Source organism: Sorghum bicolor, chromosome 5 (assembly GCF_000003195.3).
Source record: "Sorghum bicolor cultivar BTx623 chromosome 5, Sorghum_bicolor_NCBIv3, whole genome shotgun sequence".
Classification (NCBI taxonomy): domain Eukaryota; kingdom Viridiplantae; phylum Streptophyta; class Magnoliopsida; order Poales; family Poaceae; genus Sorghum; species Sorghum bicolor.
The window spans coordinates 4,200,946-4,222,170 of NC_012874.2; the positions used below are offsets into that span (position 1 = coordinate 4,200,946).

Consider the following 21,225-nt stretch of genomic DNA (forward strand, 5'->3'; position numbering starts at 1 on the left):
TTGTGAGTCATTTTAACTTAATTTACTATATAGTATAAGTCTTTACTAGTGGCAGAGAACAAAGTAAAAATTAAGATATGACAAGATCGACAACACCACAACAGAGTGTATCAAATTAAACAATCAAATTAAGGAGGTGTTTAATTTGCCATAGAATCAAATTAAATTGGAATATTCGCTAAATAAACGGAGCACATACCTGTACATACATATATATATATTCATAAATACATATTCATCACAAGTGATAGGAAGATAAGATTCCTATACTTTGTACCGCGGAGAGCACATAAAAGCTAGATCCTGTGAACAGCGGAAGAGTCACAAGCTACCATAATAGTATATAATCAGCGGAACCTATCAATATGCCTAGGAGATTCCTATACTTCGTACCTCGGAGAGGCGCCATAAACAGCGGAACCTCTGTCAATATACCTCAACCTACTTCAGCTATAAAGTTCAAACATCTAACCCATTTGCATTGATAAGTGCATACTATATAATAGCTAAGAGTCTATTTGAGATACTCCACTATTGAAAAAATGAATTTGAATCTAAAATTCATCATGAAGTAGCTCCACTAGTGAATCTGTCAAGGAACTATCTGGCTACACAGCAACTCCAGGGCATTTTCGATCAAATATTCAGAATTGCTCTTATCTATAGTCTTTCTCTCTATCTCACTGACATCTGGACCCATGCATCAGTAGTGAAAAAAAGCCACGACCTTTTCTTTGCAGAAGAAAAATTGTATTGGGTGTGCAGGAACGGCGCTAGCGTGTGTGGATGGGTAATTTGTGTATAATCTACTACCTCTATTCCAAATTACAAAATATTGTGGCTTTTCTACATGTATTGTTTTTATTATGCATTTAGATATACACTATATCTAGATATATAGTAAAAGAAATATATCTAGAAAAGCCAAAATATCTTATAATTTGAGACGGAGAGAGGACGTATTTTCTTCTTTTCTTTCTTTACTGAAAAATGGCAAGATGGCATCTCGTGTTTTCCAAGGAGCAGAGCAAAGCACGGCTGGGTATTGCATGCTCGATTTGCGCAACATAGTGCTTGCGCGTGTCTGCGTGGGGAGGTTGCACGGGCACTCACGCTTGGCTCGGCCATGGGCAGGACCTCGCAGTTGCCAGAGCTCGCGGCAGCGGTGCGAACCGCAGTGGTGTTCGGCTAGAGTTCAGGAAGAGCTCCAATCCGAAGCCAGTGAGGCCGATTGAGAGTCCAGGTAGGAGCACGGTGGTGTGCGGCAGTGTTGTGCCGTTCTGAGTGGGCGTGGCCCTAGCTAACGTGTCATTAGGGCGGTGAGGCATGCGAGGGCCGGGCCAGGGCCGGTGCTGAGGCATGGGGACAGGGCTCTTGTTGACATTGAATGTGATCCAAGCCAACACAATAGTAGGACCTTGGATGCCTAAAGAGGTCACACACAACCTACAATGCAGCAAGAACACAGGGACCAGTAAAATCGATGTAGAGCCCGTTCTTAGCTGAAAACGCTCTCAAACCTCTTCTGAGAAGACTCATCAGGGAGAAGTACATAGAGGATCTCCTAGGACCAGTAAATCCATCAAGGATGCCAACAAATCTCACCGAACAGCATGAGGGATTGAGAGAGAGAAGTAAAGGGGCAAAAGAGTTGATAGATTGGTTTATTGATGATTGGATACATGCAAAATCAATTGGCCATGAACCTCTCGTATTTATAGAGAAAGTGGTATTATACGAGTCGGCTAAGCCGACTTTCACAGGGCTGAGCAGGCCTCTTGCCCGTCTGGAAGGGGGGAGTCGACTTAGCAACTCTAGTTGTTGGCTAAGCCGACTGGCGCTGTTTGAGTCAGCTAAGCCGACTAGAGGTAGCTCGTCGTCTTTTCTGTGCGTTTTGTTCACTAGTTCGCCGTGTTGTTCGACCTCCAACATGTCATTTATAGTGCCTAAAATCATCTCAGAACATTTTTCGGCGTCAACATATGCCCTCTTGTTTTCAGGTGAATGATGCATAAACCTAAAAACACTTAATCAAACAAACCAAACAATGGTGATACTCACCTCATCAGCTGCTCAACTGCTAAGGGTGATGCATATATCAGATATTTTTATTCTAAGGGTGATACATGAATCGGTCACTGTTCGGAGAGCACTTAGGCTTCTTGCTAAACACTTGGAAAGTACTTTTTCAAGTACCTCCCACTGAATGCCCATGTAAGATGTTCACCATGCTATGTCTTTAGCAAATATGAATTACACCATCGTTGCCTCCTATGTTGCTATTAGATTGATTCTTGTTTCGCTTCGCCTTTCCCAATAGAGTTGTCAAAAAGTATATTGACATTGAAAGTGATCCAAGCCAACACACCATCAGGGTCTTGGATGCCCAAAGAGATTGCACACAACCTGTAACGCAGCAGCTAAAGACCAATAAGATCGATATAGAGCCCATTCTTGGCCAAAAACACTCTTGAACCTCTCTCGAAAAGACATGTTGGGGTGAAGCACATGGAGGATCACCTAGAACTAGTAAGGCCATCTAGTATGCCAAAAAATATCGCTGGGAAACTTGTTAAATAGCAATAGGGGTTGAGAGAGAAGTAAAGGGGCAAAAAGAGTTAATAGATTAGTTTTTCAATGATGGATAGATGAAAACTTAATCGGCCATGAACCTCTCATATTTATAGAGGGGGTGGTCTTATCCTAGTAGGAAATAAGTCCAAATCATAATTTCTAAGTTTCCCACATAAGAAAATTTACTTAAAACTGACCTTTAGATGAAATTGAGTCGGTTTCTAGACATGAGTCGGCTAAGCCGATTGGGGAATCGGCTAAGCCGACTTTCATGGGGCTGAGCAGGCCTCCTTACCAGCTAGAAGGGGGAGTCAGCTTAGCCGACTCTGGCGGTCGGTTAAGCCGACTAGCACTATTTGAGTCAGCTAAACTAACTAGCTAGAGGTAGCTTGCCGTGGCTCACTGTCTTTTCCGCGTGTTTTGTTCGCCATTTTGCCACATTGTTCGACCTCCAACATGTACATAATGTTTATAACTTGTTCATGGTGCCTAAAATCATCTCGGAACATTTTTGGGTGTCAACAATTCCTTGGCCATGGATGAGTGGTGGAGAGAGAGAGAGAGAGAGAGAGAGAGAGAGAGAGAGGTGCGGACGAGATATACCAAGAAGAGCGTCGAGAGAAGAAGGGAAGATGGCACAAAAGAAATAGAACGAACTGGTGTATTGTTTTACTAGTGATAGTGGTGGGTAATTTTTTTCCTAACTCCATGAATTCTATTTTGGTGGAGCACCCTTTGAGATCCACCAAATTCGTGAATCTAGCCCTTATATCCACCTTTTTGGTGAATCAAGATTTGATGGAGCTAGAGTGTTTAGGTTACTTTTTGCAAGTGAAGCTGTTTTTGGTGGATCTGAGCTGGTGGAGCTGTCCCGAACAAGCCCTAACTTGGCCTAGTGTTTAGAGAGCATAGTGTGATGATGTAGGCTTGCTCCAAATAAATCTTATTATTGTTGCTTACAAGAGTCCTTCTACTGGGTGTTCCTGAGATTTGTAGGAGAAATGTACCAAGAAGTGAAGGTAGCCCTCTCAAGATTTACTGCACTTGCAAGTCCTGTAAGGAAGAGAAATTGGGAATAAGCATGTATGCAATCCTTGGTGTGGTTTTGTTCTTTTTTGACCTAGAATTTCATTGTTGACCTCACCATAAACACTGATCTCTATCTGGAAGAAAATGTCGACTACCTGTGCTTCAATTCCTGTTTAATATACACTAGATACTTTGTTTATTGAGTTTTGCAAGAAGCCCATATGGTTGGCCTATTTTCAAAATTGTTTTTCTATGCCCTAGAACTTGTAAGTGTTAGTCTGTCAACTATTTTGGTGATATATATATTTTAGTTTCAATGCTTATTGCTCGTTCAATCAAATGACGATTGCACGAACCTATCTACTATATATACAACTAGAAAAAGACTCAAATAGACCTATCTACCCGGTGGTGAAACTCCCTGTGACTGATTTGAAACGGTCAACCAAGTGCCAATTCCTCTTCCAGATAATTGGAAATTGGAAATTGGCATCACGTGCTGACTATTACTAGGAAACTAAACTTTCCATGTTGCAGAGCCGAGGGGATGACGCACTTCATTGCTTTCCCTCACTTCACATCCCTCTCTTCAGTTAGACCAATCTTAATGGGGGTTTCTAGATAATTTCATGGGCATTAAATATGCTAATTATCATGACACTATATTAATGAAGAGAGAAAGAGAGATGATGAAAGTTTCATGGGGATAAAAGTCATCTGCACTATTTCCAAAATGTGATTTCGTTGATAACTAGGATATAAAACCTCCATTGAGACTGGCCTTATAAGTTGTTCTAATCATGCTTTATTGTCCACTAATCCACCATCATCATCGGGAAATACTATCATGAGCTCTTCATCCGTGATGCCGACCGAGGTCGCAAGGTTAGTGATCATCTGGTCTGTAATACTTTCTAATCTAGTTATTGTCTTAGGATGAAAATTTTAGGAGATTTTAGTTCCCATAAAACTACAAGGCTATCTTATATGTATCATGGACAAAATGTGCTAGAAATAAATAGTCTTAATGAACACGATTTTCACAATATGAACTAAGATTGTCTCAAATTCACATCAAAACTTGAACTATATTCTAATTACTCATGTTTCACGAAAACACATGTAATATTGCTGATAGGCTACAAATGAAATATTCGGAACATCATGCTCAAATATATTGTTTTTGGTAGCATACAACACGTGTTCAAACTTGCGGATTATCTTGGAATTTGTTTTGGTGATTTTTGAAGCTGCTGCGTGCTTTGATTGACGAGAGCATCTCAATGTTCTGTAAATGAAGATTTAAAAGATGCATATGTAATAGTAGTATATAAGACTGTCTCCAACAACTAATGCATCACAGCACCTAAACCCAAAATGCGCACTTGATAGTCACTTTATTATCGGAAGAAAACGAGGTCCAACTGAAGACACAAAGGATAGACCTGTTTTAGGTGGGTTGCAATGGGGAACACAAATATAAGTTACGCTGCATGCTTCTTCTCGCTCCACTTATGCTGCTTAAAATTGCTTTTGCCATGCTTCATTTGTTGTTGGAAAAGAGAACTTTTAGTTTTGTGACCTTTTGCCATAGGGTGACCCAAAACATTAAATGGGTCTCCTGTTTAGGTTTATGCTATTGGAGATAGTCTAACACGTGGATCGCGATGTATAATTCAAAATATAAAAGATTACTTTTGTTTTGTGATTTGTATGCATTGTGAATTTTTGTACATATGAGATGTGAATGTTCTACATTTGTGAGAGGATAGAATCAATAACTCATACAATTAAGTTTATGATTAGCACTATAAAATATATTTATTATGTAAATAAATAAAGAATTATATATTATTTAAATAAAGAACTTTGTCAATGTTTCCCTACCGTTAATGAACCATAGGGAAATCTATTTTACAAGTTGGATACAACACCGTGACCTTGCCCTCTCCTTCCTGGCCGCCGGCAAGCTCAAGATGAGAGCAAAAGATGCTGCAAGAGGAGGAGAAAGAAAAAGAAGAAGGCTGACAAGCAGGGTCCACTCGTAAGTGAGATAGAGTGACCTTAACAACATGGTTTTTGGCTTCTCTCATAGATGAGAAAGACGTACTCCGTAAATCTTAACGAACTTAATTGTTTGTTTTATTTTTTTATTAATTTTATCTTTTTTTATTTTACTTTAGCATTAGCACAGTAGCACGGGCTACTAGTGCTGCTGCTGCCAACAAGTGCAAATCATCCCGATCCCTATATTACGAAATCAGGACCCAGCTCTGACCAGGGATTAGGCCACGTCACCAGGAAATTATTGGTCGATCCTGATCGGGGCGTTTAACCTCATGGCACTGGCAGAGCACATCCAGAGCCTTCGTCCCACCGCTATGAACCGCCGCCTCCCTCCGCGGTTCCGCCAGTCCTGGACACTAGCTAGGCAGGCCCGCTTGACTGCGTCGCCGCCGACGGCTCGCTGCCCCGCCGCCGGCCGATTCGAAGATGAGCCGCCAGCCGCCCAGGGACGCTCGGAGGAGCTGATGGGAGCTACATACGGCGCATGGCTGCAGCTGTAGGGGGCGGGAATTCGGAGAGGGCGCTGGCGCACCGAGTGCGTCTCCTGCTCGATCGCCGCCAGGCCGGCCGCTCGCTGGCCACCGTTTAATTTGGTACTCGCCAGCCGAAGTGCGTCGACCGCGCCTGGGTAATGCGGGAGTCTGATGCGCCGTTAGGGTTAATTAGCAACTGATGCACCGTTAGGTTATCACGGGGAGGTAAGTTGGGCTGTTTACAATTCGTAGGTCGTATCCAAAATTCGTAGTACGGCCCGGATACGTACGTATATATCCGGTATAGTACATCAGCGGCGTATCGGTATCCAGAACGTATAGTATCTTCTGCTAAACAAAAAGAACGTGTGTAGTATCCGCGGACACGTCGAGATCCTGCAGGTACCATGTTAACCCACACATGGTTTATATATATATGAAAAATTATAAAAATGAGATACGTCGAGAACTCGAGATCCTTAATTACCGTCCTCTCTCTTGGAGTTTGATTTGGTTATTGTACTATAATGAGTTTGATTTGGTTATTATACTATAATTAACTGTTTGTCTCACTGATGTGCACTGGCACTGTGCACATGGGTGGACGAGAGGATCATCAGCATGGCTGTCATCAATGCCAATGAGATGCCAGGGCATAAGATCAGCGTGGCTGTAATCAGCCAATCTGATTTTTTTTAGATAATGGAAAATTCTGGCTTCAGTCCTCTTCAAAGGAAAGGGATCAGTCCAAAATTAAATAAATACATCCACTTTAAACGCTTACAGCAGTTATGCAAATTATTGTAAACAGAATATGCGAACAACTTCTGGCGTAGGATTCCAAGACTCAGGGCTCAGGCACGCCTCAAGCATCAATCATCCTTGAGCTATTAGCTATAATTTATAGAGACCGGAACCAGAACCATTCAACTCATGCGAAACAAAGGTTTCCCTGAACTATGGATCAAATGGATGATGATGATTTTTAATTCTGGTACCTCTGCAGCTCTACTCAACGGAGTACCAGGTAAAGTCTTCCACTGTAAACGAGGAGTCAGACAAGGAGATCCTTTATCGCCGCTCCTTTTTGTTCTTGCTGCAGATTTCTTACAAAGTATCCTCAATGCAGCAAAACATCAAAACTTAATTACCTTGCCCCTCAACCTACCACATGATCATGATTTCCCAATCCTTCAATACGCTGATGACACTCTAATTTTTATGGAAGCAGATGCCAGGCAGTTATTTTTCTTGAAAGCCATTCTGAACTCCTTTGCTGAATCAACAGGTCTGAAAGTAAATTATTCAAAATCAATGATGGTCCCAATTAACGTTTCTGATGAACGGCTTGATATCTTAGCCCAGACTTTTGGATGTTCCAAGGGCTCGCTACCTTTTACATATCTTGGTCTACCTTTAAGCCTCACTAGACCATCAGTGGCAGATTACTGGCCCTTAGTCAGTAAGTGTGAAAGAAGATTGTCAAGTGTTTCATCCTTTCTTAATGAAGCTGGCCGGCTGCAGATCACAAATGCAGTGCTTACTGCCTTACCCACCTATGCCATGTGTACTTTTCTTCTACCTAAGACGGTAATCAAGCAAATTGATAAATTCAGAAAACACTGCTTGTGGAGAGGTTCGGACATGAACAGTAAAAAACCAGCAAAAGCTGCCTGGCCCCTTGTTTGTTTACCAAAAGATAGTGGAGGCCTAGGAGCTTTGAATCTTTATATCCAAAATGTTAGCCTCCTTCTGAAGCAACTCCATAAATTTTATAACAATCTGGATATCCCCTGGGTTCAGTTAATCTGGAATTGTTATTATCAGAATGGTGAGCTACCCCATCACAACAATAAAGGTTCTTTCTGGTGGAAGGATGTCCTCAAATCCATCACCTCATACAAAGGTATGGCCTCGGTCACAATATTGGATGGATACACTAGTTTCTTCTGGTCTGATATTTGGAATGGAAGATTATTTAGCTCACAATTCCCAGAATTGTTCTCCTTTGCAAAAGATAAGCACATCTCAGTTCAATCGTTCATCTCTATGCTGGCCATAGAAGAGCCTGATGAATTGTTCCATCTGCCCCTATCCACCCAAGCATATGGACAGTTTCAGTAGCTCAACTCAATTATCGCTAATATCACACTTCAGGCTGGAAATGATGTTTGGTCCTACATTTGGAATTCCAACATCTTTACCTCAAGCAAAGCATATCTTAATAGGCACAAGACAGGTGCACTCAGCTTTTAAGTGGTTATGGAAATCAAGTTGTCAACCAAAACGAAAGTTTTTCTTTTGGCTACTGCTACAAGACAGATTGAGTACACGTGATATTTTAAAACGGAGGAATATGGAGCTACAATGCTATGATTGTGTTCTTTGTCATCTGGACACTGAAGAAAGCCTGATGCACCTCTTCTTCTCATGCCCCTTTTCCATGAGCTGTTGGAACACTCTGGGCTTAGCTCCAATGATACTCGACGACCTCTTCCAGACCCTTTCAGCCTTCCGAATGCATCTGCGATAGCCTTTCTTCATGGAGATCATCATCAGTATGTGCTGGGCTATTTGGTCTGCAAGAAATGACAATATCTTTAGGGGTTTACAACACTCAATACCCTCCTGTAAAGCCTCGTTCAGAAGGGAACTAACTCAGATTAAGTTTAGAGTTAGAAATAATCTAAAAGCTCCTTTAACCCAATGGATAGAGCACTATGTGTAATCTTTATGATTTTTTCCCTTTCTTTCTTTGTGTCCTGAGAGACACTCACAGAATGTAATGTACTGTCTCTGTTTTATCAATAAAATTCCAGTAGGGGGCTTTCCCCTCCTGATCTTTCAAAAAAAAGTATGTCCCTCTGAGTAGAACATGCAAAAACGTCTCGGGTGATATTTATTAAACACTGTATCATTCTTTGTTAGGCCAGTCTCAGTGGAGGTTTCACCAGGATGTCATGCACATTTATTAGAGCATCATGTCAGCAAAACTGCACTTTTTGCATGAAACGAAGAGGAGAAAGAAGGAAGTAGTTTCACCATGGTGAAACTCCGCTGGCGTTGTTTCCCACGCGGTGAAACAGGATGAAATCCCCACTGAGGACTAAATCGTTTTACCATCTTGCATGTGATCCAATCATTTTACAGTAATTAAATGTTTTGCTTAGCCTAGGAAACATCAAGGTGAAACTCATGCATTGTGAAGGTTGTTTCATTGTTCGTTTCATTGATGCTCTGTCAGCAGATTTGTTTTGGAAACAGTGCATTGAAACGAGCCATTGAGACTGGCCTTAGCCAAATTGTTGAACAAAGAGCAGCACCCCGATCAATAAGGCCAAATTATGGTTTTTGTCTCCTAAACTTCGACCAACTGCCAAAAAAGATGGTACAAATGTTGGGACGGCTTAATACCAAACACAACGTGGACCGCATGCAAAAAAAACGGGCATAATGACATTCAAAGAATAAATGCTGGATTGTTTTATTTTTATCACAAAAGCAGCAAACTCTACTACCATTCCAGTTCAGTGAAAATCACTTCCCCTAATAAATACCAGTACCACATGAAGATTTTTATCTTTAGAGAGGAACTTTTTATGAGATTTTATGCACAAAGTGTCAAAGTCAGTGGCCAATAGAACTGGTAAATTGGTGACAAATTAAAGTCATCAGTGACAATAAAATGGGGTCAGTTGCCTCCTTTCAGTGTCAGCCAAAAAACAGCGGAACTTGTCAATATACTCAAGCTACTTCAGGTACTATAGAGTTCAAACATCTAACCCATTTGCATTGGTAAGCGCACACTACATAATAGCTAACTTGGCCTATTGTTAAGAGAGCATAGTTTGTAACATGTCCGATGACAAGTCCCCAAGCAGGGGTAATGGGCAAGCCACGGCCCATGAGAGGGGCGCGTGCCCAGGCACGACGGCGTCGCCTCTATGTCTTCCTTCCCCCGGAAGAAATTAGAAGGAATAAATAGAAATAGAAAGTAAATTAATAGATTAGAGTTTGATTTGGTCATTGTACTGATGTGCACGGGCGGTATGCACATGCATGGGAAATTGGAAAGATCAGCATTGGCTGTCATTGTACTAATTAGCCGTTTGATAAGATCGCAAGGGAGAAGTACTCCCCCTGTCAGGGACAACAAAAAAATTGTTGTTCAGTTACAGGTAATAAGAGTTTTAATAATTTAATAAGGATACTGCAGGTAAGAGTTTTAATAAGGATTACATCATTGGCTACTACGTACGGGACACCTCTTCGGTAGTAGCCTGTACTTCCACACGGTCGGCCGCGCGGTTGCAGGCGGCACGCCATTGAACACAACATCATTTCGATGCTTCCATATCATCCAGCAAACAAGTTGCAAGAACAAGAAGGCGTCGGAGTGCTGGTCAGTAATCGTTGTTGGCCTTCTCATAGTCCAGATCGAGCGAACATGAGCATTCTCATATCCAAAGTAAGGATGGGATAGTCCTATACTCTCATATTTTTTTTTTCATTTAATTTATTTAGTACAATAAAAAAGAACCGTAAATACCCGTTTGGAGCGTCATCCCCATCTTTAATCCAAAACCAAGGCGAGCCCACACTTGGCAAAACGGGCATCGGAGGATTAGGTGGTCTGTAGATGGGGCAGGCATATGTGGGCCTTGTTTAGTTCCGAAAAGATTTTGGATTTCGGTACCGTAGTATTTTCGTTTTTATTTTATAAATATTATTCATTCATGTACTAACTAGGCTCAAAATATTCATCTCGTGATTTACAGTCAAACTGTGTGATAAGTTTTTATTTTTGTCTATATTTAATGCTTCATGCATATGCCGTAAGATTCGATGTGACAGGGAATTTTGAAAACTTTTTGGATTTCGGAGTGAACTAAACAAGGCCATGGTCCTCCAAGATGCTCTTCTTCAAGTTCATCAGGCCGTGTTTAGTTCGTGAACCGAAAAATTTCGGAACACTGTAGCACTTTCGTTTGTTTGTGGTAATTATTGTTCAACCATGAACTAACTAGGCTTAAAAGATTCATCTCGTAAATTTCGACTAAACTGTGCAATTAGTTTTTATTTTTGTCTATATTTAATAATCCATGCATGCGTCTAAAGATTTGATGTGATAGAAAATCTTGAAAATTTTTGAGTTTTTTGGTGGAAGTAAACGAGGCCTCATTGGCTCTTTGCACAAGAAGCAAACAGAAAAACTGTACTTTTGGAGGTGCACGATTGCACCACACGAAGTTGTACAAGTCTGGCCTTGTTTAGATACACCCAAAAATCCAAAACTTTACAAGATTCCCTATCACATCGAATCTTACGGCACATGCATGGAATATTAAATATAGATAAAAAAGATAACTAATTACACAGTTTACCTGTAAATCACGAGACGAATCTTTTAAGCCTAGTTGCTCTATAATTAGATAATGTTTGTCAAATAAAAATGAAAGTGCTACAGTGTCAAAATCTAAAAAGTTTTTGGATCTAAACAAGGCCCGCGGATTTGTTATGAAAATCTATGGGCTTGCATAAATGCGTATATAAGGCTAGTCTCAATGCATATTTCATGAGAGTGTCGTGCACATTAAATAAGGTGCCATATAAGTAAAATTGCTAATTTGGCAGAGTCATCATGCATGTTTCATGAGAGTGTCATGCACATTAAATAGGGTGTCACATAAGCAAAATTGTTGATTTGGCAGGGTCATTAAATGAAGGAGTTTCATCCCCATGAAACTCATGTCGCTCGGTTACCTAGTTTATAGTCTTGGTAACTGTGCTATGAGACTATGCATTGAGACTGGTCTAAATGAAGGAGTTTCATCAGATGAGAGGGGAGTTTCATCCCCATGAAACTCATATGGCTTGGTTACCTAGTGGTAACTGTACCATGAAACTGTGCATTGAGACTGACCTAAATTTACATAAGATTTATGGGTTCACATTAAAAGCCGATCCTGGAGTTAGAATCTCACATTTACATTATAAAATTTTAACTAAAATATATTGCAGATGATTTAATGCAACAAGGAACTACTTCTTACCAATTAACATGGGGGTCCCATATCTAAGCCGGACCACAGAAATAAAAGCTCCCGTTCGTGCCATAAAATTTAATTGAATTGACTGTAATTTCTTAAATAGAACTCAAAGTGTCATGAAGATAAATCTGTGCAAGTTAGCACAACAAGCATATGGAAAGCTAGATCTCAGAAATAAAAGCGCATGTTCATGCCTTAAAATTTTATCAAAATTGATTGAAATTTATTAAATATGATTTAAAATGTCAAGAAGTTAATCTATGTAAAAGCAAGGAACCCAATCTCCATGTAAAATCTACATGTGAGACTCACATCAAAAGCTAGCTAAACTCATTTCAAATCAAACATATGTAAAAAGAACCCAATCTCCATCCATCCAACTCAATTTTGTATTAAACCCAACCCAACCCGCTAAGTAAATCAACTTATTCCTATTCATTCAATATGTACCCATTTATCCTTAAAAAAAGGACGAGGATAACTCACGACTGGTCATGCACGGGGCGTAGTGTGCGACCCCACACATATGACTCAGACACGCAGCTGTCCCAGCCTCGTCACAACTTAGACACAGCCAGACTCATTTTCAACGGAAAAGTAAAATATTTTCTTTAAAAAGCTATAACTTTTGAATATCGCATCCAGTTTTAATTTAGTTTACACATATATGTTCTTCGTGACGAGACAAACAAAACTAGATCGTGCTGCATATGTTTCGAAGAATTTTATTTTAGTAGCAATTTATGTCTAATATATGCTAGGAGATTTATCAAAAAGTTACTACCTTTGAATACTAAAGTTGCTACTCAAAAAAAATATACAAGTTATTACAATAGTATACACAAAGCTAGGGGAAAAATCAAAAGGAGTTAATACTATGTAATACTAAAGTTGCTACTCCAAAAATATATTAAAGTTGTTACATAGTATACACATTAATTATAATAACAAGACCTCCACTTGACTATGTTTCGAAGCAATTTTAATTTAATACCAATATATGTGTAAAAATATACTAGGAGATCTATAAAACAAGATGCTATCATATACTCCCTCTATCTATTTATCGGAGTCATTTTAGGGCATGCGCAGTGACAAAAGGAGAAATTAATTCGGCTAGTAAAAGGAGTTGCATGCAAACGGTTGAATTAATTAGACCAGTGAGAGAAGCCGCATGTGCTTGGTAAAAGGTGAAAATAATGGTCCCTAGCTTATATGACTCAGTTTTGAAGAATTTTTTTCGATAAGATGACTCTGATAAATGGATGGAAAGGGTAATATTAAACTTGCTACTCAAAAATAAACTAATTTTTTTTATGGTCGACTGTTATTATGGGAATATGATAAATTTATTATATAGTATTTATATTGATATAAAGGTACTAACACGCAAAAGAGAGTAACGGACCAAAATAAGACAAACTGCAACCTAGAGGGACAAACTATTAATAAATATTATATAAACTGCCAATTAGAGGGATAAGTTCTTATAAAACACATTAGAAAAGCCAGGAACATCTGATTTGCTGCCAATTGAGGGCATTTCTTAAAAAAAAAGAGGGTAGCAAAATAAAACACTTGCCGCCAACTGGGGGCATTTTTTAAAAAATGAGGCTAGCAATATAAAACAAGACAAACTGCAACCTTGGGGCAAGTTATTAGAACAAACGTAGCATATATAAGGCCTTGTTTAGATGCACTCAAAAACCCAAAACTTTACAAGATTCTCTATCACATCGAATCTTGCGGCACATGCATAAAACATTAAATATAGATAAAAAAAGATAACCAATTGCACAGTTTATCTGTAAATCACAAGACGGATCTTTTAAGCCTAGTTACTCCATGATTGGACAATGTTTGTCAAATAAAAATGAAAGTGCTACAGTATTAAAATCTAAAAAGTTTTTAGATCTAAACAAAGCATAAGCTGCCAACTAGAGGGATAAGATATTATAAATCCACTATATAAGCCGAAAAACATGACTAGCTAAAATTTAAGGGGCATTTATTACAAAGAAAAGAGTAGCACCCAAAATAAGATAAGCCCGAGAGGCAAAGTATTAGAAGAAGCATTGCATAATAAGGTATCAATTTAGAGGATAAGTTATTATAATAATATGTAGGATTTAGGAATGCATTTGAATCTAAAGGAGATTGAAAACTGAAACTAAAAAAATATTAAAAAATAATAAGACTGAAAACTAAAACAAAAAAGTGAGAAAAAACTTTAATGCAAACTGAATCTGGGGAGTGAATTCTTTTGTGGTAACTTATGTACGTAATGGCTAGTGACATAGCTCAACTTCACTAATAATAAGCTGTTTTTTAGAAAATAGTTTTATGAGTAATTTTATAGGTGAAGTTGAGCTATTTTGGAAAAAGTGTTTAGTAAAATAGCTTCACCAACTACTTTATACATAGATGAGAGAGAGAAATGAGGAAGAGGGCTACAATAAGCTACTTTTTTAGCTTCCTCCTAACTTATGTCTTTGTGAGAGAAGAAAAACAGTTTCACCTATGAAGCTGTTTTAAAAATAAGTGTTTGGCAAAAAAAAAGAAGCTGTTGTGAGTTATACCAAACAGACCTTATATACTTATACGTGAGACAACTAATATACATGAAAGACATTCGGACCTAAAAGGGAGACAAGTGAGACAAGTGTCTCAAATGGTTTCAGTGCTACTCCTCTCAAAAAGGGATGTGGCCCAACTATGTATTACTTATGTATGTCTCACGGAACGACCCTTCTTGGCTATAAAAGTTTGTAGCTATCCAATTTCTCTAATACTTTTTTGAGCATTGATGCCCTCAGTGAAATAATTCTTGTATTGCTGACAGTGGTCGTCAATTGCTTGAATTTTAAAATCTGACCTCTACAAAATGCAGAGATGGGAATGATGCGAAGGCATTAGAGAGGTTCAGGTGAATTTTGGGATCAAAACCAGAGAGTAATGAGCCTTACATTGCCAGCTACAATGTTACAACTCAGAGTCCGAATATGAGTATTTCTTTGTGCACATACAAGCTAACCTTTGTGCCTCTAGGATGCCCTGAGCGCAGGATAATGTGCTTAGATACAACAGTTAGTTGCTTATGGTTGATTCCTTCGATCCTTACAAGATGTATATATATATATATATATATATATATATATATATATATATATATATGTAACTGATTTTGGTTTGCTTACTTTTTATCTTGACCGTGCCACGAGGTACGTTAAGAGGAGGTAGAGTTTTTTAAAAATTACATCAACGGTAATCCAAGGGTTACCACACTTGAAGAATTTGTAGAGAAGAAATAACCTTCGCGTCTTTTTAGTTGATAAAAACAAAACAGTAATATCATTCTAATTAATTACAGAAACCTAATGCAGCTAGGCACATACAGTCATGTGCAGGAGATGGACTGCTTTGGCTTTCTCAGCTAGATTTGCATGTATCTTCTTCTGTGCTCTGCCTATACAACCTGCTGAAATTCTAGCCAATCCACGCATTATAAACTGAATTTAATCGATTTCAAGTGATCATGTCAAGATCTCATTCTTAACTCGACACACAGTACACACGTTTGTGTTGTTCAATCAAAAAAAAGTACACACGTTTGTGTTATACCCTACGAAGAACAATAATCTATATATCTACGTCCAATGCAAAGTCTTTAAAACTCACGCCTGCACGTCCTACCCGATTCAATATGAAGACCAAAACAACATGTTTGCATCTAATACAAAGTTCTCATAGTTCATACGTTCATGTCCAGTTAAGGTTAAACCATATAGAAACATCTATATACTATCATGACAGCATCTACCACAAACGTATCTAATCAACACATCAGAAACACAAACACGTCAACCTATCAACCTATGACATTACATTAACCACTTTGCAATGCCAAGTTTGACACGTAAGGCCTTTTTTACACATATGTCACCGGCCGTCTCACTAGAAAGAAACATTGGTTATCAACTGTACTTTTTCTACCGGCCAGTAGTATTTTTCTCTCACAATAAATTATCCAACAGTCATTTCAATCATGACTTTTCAGACTAGCGAACAAGTCTGTCGACATTCTATTTTAAGGAAAAATATGCAAAATTGAAAAGAATTGAACATCATCACAAAGTGATTATACAATGTCATGCGCCCAAAACTACAATCAGTTAATGAGAAATTAAAATAATCAATGACATAAATTTAACTAGACAATTCGACCTCTGTTCCTGCTACCGTCCTACTCCAGCGTCTCTTGCCTCGACGATGAGTTCCCGCAGCGCCCGGCGAGACTCGTCGACATGGCGTCGCGTGACGAATGGGTGTGCGAGCAGCTGCGCCACCGTGGCGCGCCGCCTCGGGTCCTTCTGCAGGCACGCTGCCACGAACCCGCGAAGCTCAGGCGATGCCGACGCCGCCGCACGCTCTGGCGCAGACGGCGGCTCCCCGTCGCAGATCGCCTGCCTCAGCTTCTCGAACGACGGCCTCACCCCACCTGGGGGCAGAAAAGGGCACCGCCCCAAGAAGAGCTCCAGGACCGTGACGCCGAAGGCCCAGACGTCGGCGGCGATGGCGCCGCGCGGCTCGGCGTGGGCATCAGGCTCGAACCGCTCGGGGCTCAAGTACATGGGGGAGCCAACGGCGACGGAGACCTTGCGGCGCGCGTCGGTGCGGCCGAATAGGATCCTGGACACGCTGAAATCGCCGATCTTGATGTCGCCCCGGAAGTTGGCGAGAAGGTTGTCAGGCCTCAAGTCGAGGTGCGCGACGCCGCGGGAGTGGACGTGCGCGAGCCCCTGCAGGCACCGCGCGGCCACCTCGGCGAGGGCGCATTCGGGGATCCCGCGCCCTCCCCGGCGGCCAACGATGCCGGCGAGCGTCCCGGCGTCCATGAGCTCGAGCACGTAGGCGGGCTCGCCGCCGGCGCCGCTGAGAACCGCGTGGCAGCGCACGACGTGCGGCGACCCGGCAGATCGGCGGAGCGCCTCGGCTTCCTCGTCCGCAGCTCTGCTGGGGCGGGCGTAGTGGGCCGTCTTGAGCGCGAACTCGGTGCCGGTGCCACGGTGGCGCACCTTGGTGACCACTCCGCAGGCGCCCTCGCCGAGGTGGCAGACCTGCTCCAGGTCCGACAGCCGCAGGTCCAGGTCGTCCGCGGGCAGCGCCAGCGCCTGCTTCATCAGCTCGTGGGGAGCGGCAGCGGCAGGGATCCGGTGGAAGAACTGGTGCGGCGCGACGGGCAACGTCGGGCAAGTCATCGGGCGCCGGGAGGAGACGACAGCGCCAGCGCCGCTGCTCTCGAGCGGGACGTCCGCCGCCGCCACAACCATGCCTGAGGTTTTCAATCCCAATGTTGCGGAGTGTAAGGTAGGGTGAGAAAGTTCGGGAGGCCTGGATTTATAGCGCGAGTCGGAATCGGGGCAGGACTCACCGAATTGGCGGCAAGTCTATATATATAATTTATTTGAAAAAAAATATATATATATATATATATGTATGTACAGGTATGTGCTCCGTTTATTTGAGACTCATAAAGACTATATATATATATATATTCAGTCAATATTACTGGGAACGATGGCTCAACTCCCAGTTCAGATGCAATTTCCTTTGCATTAACCTTACTAGAAGCAAACCCATCATTTCTATAGGTTTCAAAGTAATCCATTATGCCTTGTATCTGCTGCATTGTAGAATCAATGCACATAGATGGTGACTGCAACTTCTTGCTTACTTTATTGACAGCAAACAAAACATCATGCCAAATAACCATGCCAAATATAAATTCAAAGCTGCCAAGTACTTTAAATAAATTCTTTGCATCACTCCTGTCCTTTGCTTCTGCATCTTTATCTTTACTTAATGCAAGTAAAGCTGCCCTTAGCTGAGGAGCTTGATATCTAATTGCTGCAACACTTTTAATACGACTCTCCCAACGTGTGTTGCACAAAGATTTCACAGTTAATCCATCAACATGATCAAGCAAAGACTTCCATCTTTTAGTAGAACCAGCAAGTAAGACATATATCCGTTGCACAATCCCAAAAAATGTATCAGCTTTGCTACAAGACTTTGCCATATCACAAAGAGTAAGATTAAGACTATGGCAAGCACATGGCATATACAAAGCTCTTGGATTTATATCACGCAAGCGACTTTGAACCCCCTTGTATTTTCCTTTCATATTAGAACCATTATCATAACCTTGTCTCCTAATGTCATCAATATTAAGACCAAAGGACTTAATGGAATCAACCAAAACTTTAAAGAGCCCAGAACCAGATGTGTCTTCTACCTTCAGGAAACCAAGAAAGTACTCACCTTCCATGAGTTCATACTGGTAATATGCTCAACACTAATTTCATGTTCCTTCAGCCTCTCATTGATATGTTTCCAATCTCTATACCCATCATTCCCCAATGAACTCTTGCACTTCTTAGAATTAAAAAGCTTACAGCAAAAGCAAAATACTTTATCCAAGTGTTTGGAATAAACTAGCCATTTTCTATCACATAGCTCTCCATTACTCATTTTTCTTTGATAATGAGAATATGCAAAATGCCTTAAATTATTATCGAAGGGGAATACAATATTATCTTCTCTTATGGGCCCCTTTTCAACTAATATATCCCTTGCTTTGTTATCAACATTATCCCAATTTCTTGGATCATAAATATCCATGTGACACACCAGTTCCTCATCAACACTAGTATTTTCCGTAGCATTTGAATTAAATATGTGTTCATCATTACTCACATTGATTTCTTCCATTTCAATGCCAACATTGTCGTGAGAAGGATCTTCATCTTCTGGAACAATATGTGCTGGATCCTTCCAGACAACTATCGCCAACTGATTTGGATCTCTTGAAATGTTTGAATTCTTCTTGAGAAACTTATGCATAGAACCCCTCTGTGGCGCGCAGCGCGTCTGCCGCCGTCGGGGACGCAGGCGTTGGTTTCTCGTGAACGCTAGCTGCTGTAATGATTTTCTCTCTTATTTTAATACGGCCTCGATTCTGCTCAAGGAAGCCAGTTAATTTAGTACTAGTCCTAGTGCCGGTGTTGTATAATTTGGGGTGGGGCCCTGCCTAATTGGGGGCCCAGGGCGGCCGCCCCGCTTGCCCGTGTCCAAGGCCTGGTCCCAACGATACCTGCTGCTGCTGCTGCTGCCTCCCATAAATAACCGACGACCTACTGGCCTCCATCGGGATCCCAAACCAAAATATTGTCCATTCGGGGGCCAGCTTCATCCGTTCAGAGGGGGATACATCATTCCGTGTGATCAGCTGGATGCAATCCAGCTCAAGGTTGGGGGTATTTATCTTCTCTTCGGGCTCTGGGTGCTGGAGTGTCAGTACGTCTATCAGTTGGGACGAGCTAGGCTTGGATGGAACTCATCTGTTCATTCAAGAACAATGTACACATGACTGCTGCTTCTTCTATTGGAAGTTAGACAACATGAGCATGGTATTCAAGAACAATGCATAGTTAGAAGTATAGTTCTATTCTATTCTTGCGGTACAATAAACTAGATAAAATACGGATCAGTACAAAAATGATTACCTAATTAATTTGGATTGTTCAGGTAGCAGGCCATATTCTGTAGATGAGACTGTTTGTTTGTACACATAATAAATCCGTGAAAACCAAAGGACTAAGGAGATTACAAATAAATCTATGAAACCAAAGGACTAAGGAGATTGCAAATTAGTACTGTGACAATGTTTCTGTATTAGGTGATCACTTCTTTTTCAGAAATGTTATGTGAGCTTTACCTACAATACAGTTATGCAGTAGAGCTGAAAGTAGCTCTTGGTTTCATTATATATGAATAGTAATTTGAAAATGTTTCTTGATCATTGCACCTGCTCAGTGCATTTGCTTCTTCTCCTTTTTTGTCGCGATCCTGCTAGTTGGTCGCGGTCTGATTTTCATGTGCATGCTGTTAGTGCTCTGTGCGTTCCTGCTAGTTTGGTTATATTAGTGTCGAGGAACTGAGAAAGCTTGTATGTGTGTTGCATATATTAATTTTCTTTAAAAAGTCTTTTTTTTTTGGCATAGCTGAAGCTTGCAACTCATTTTTGTAACATTAGCATGAATTATAAATTCTGAGTTGGACGGCTGGTTCTGAGGGCAGGGTTGTTGTTAATTGGTGTTAGGCAACCTAATAGAACAACAGCTACTACTTTAGTCAGTTCAGAATTTCAGATGCACACTGACTCGTGCAACGAGACCTAACAGAACAGTATCTACTTTAGACGACCTGCTCATCTGCTGGTGCATCTGAAAATTCTGAACTGACTATATAGTAGCTGTTGTTACTCAGTTAAGCTATTACTCTGTTTTGCTGTTTTATTATGTTTTTCTGGCATGAGGATGCACTGGTTAGTAAGCATTCATAACATCCCAATTAACAGCACCTGATGCTAGCATAAATGTCCCATTCCATCGACTAATAGTGAATTTTCTCATCTAATTGCAGGGTTGATTCTGTATGTTCTGGCCTGCTGGTGCTGGTTGTGACTTGTGAGGGTAGTGGATTTATGCCTAGACACTCAAAAATTCTCTTTTGTTATGTAAGATTAATGCAAGCTGTAGCTTGGTCGTAAACATATAAACTCTTGTATGTTTTCTTGGGTTGCTTAACATTCATCTGAAGCCAACGGTGATGAATAGCTTTCTGGTAGATCAAAGTTCTATCTGTTTGGCTACCCTATGAGATGATGAAGAGTCTGTATGCTCGGAAGCCAATGGTGATGAGTAGCTTTCTGTTGGATCAAAGTTCACCTGTTTGGTTACCCTAGGAGATGAAGAGTTTGTGTGCTTTGAAGTTTGAATTAGTAAATTAATTGATCTTTTCTATCCAATGCGGGTATTGTACCGTTGAAACATTATTTGGGGGTAGATCAAGATATTTATGTTAACGTAAAATTCAGCAGCTGTAGTTTGCTATAGCCCCATTTAATTTCGCTATTAGCTACTCCCTCCATTCTAAAATTATAAGTCATTTCAAGAATCTTGGAGAGTCAA

At 40.7% G+C, this 21,225-nt stretch overlaps 1 protein-coding gene across 1 annotated transcript; it reads right to left on the reverse strand.

Moving 5' to 3' along the window:
• LOC8070657 (mitogen-activated protein kinase kinase 9) lies at positions 16,429–17,523 on the reverse strand. The gene has a single exon (XM_021461914.1). It carries the CDS (start codon positions 17,521–17,523, stop codon positions 16,429–16,431), a length of 1,095 nt encoding a protein of 364 aa, XP_021317589.1.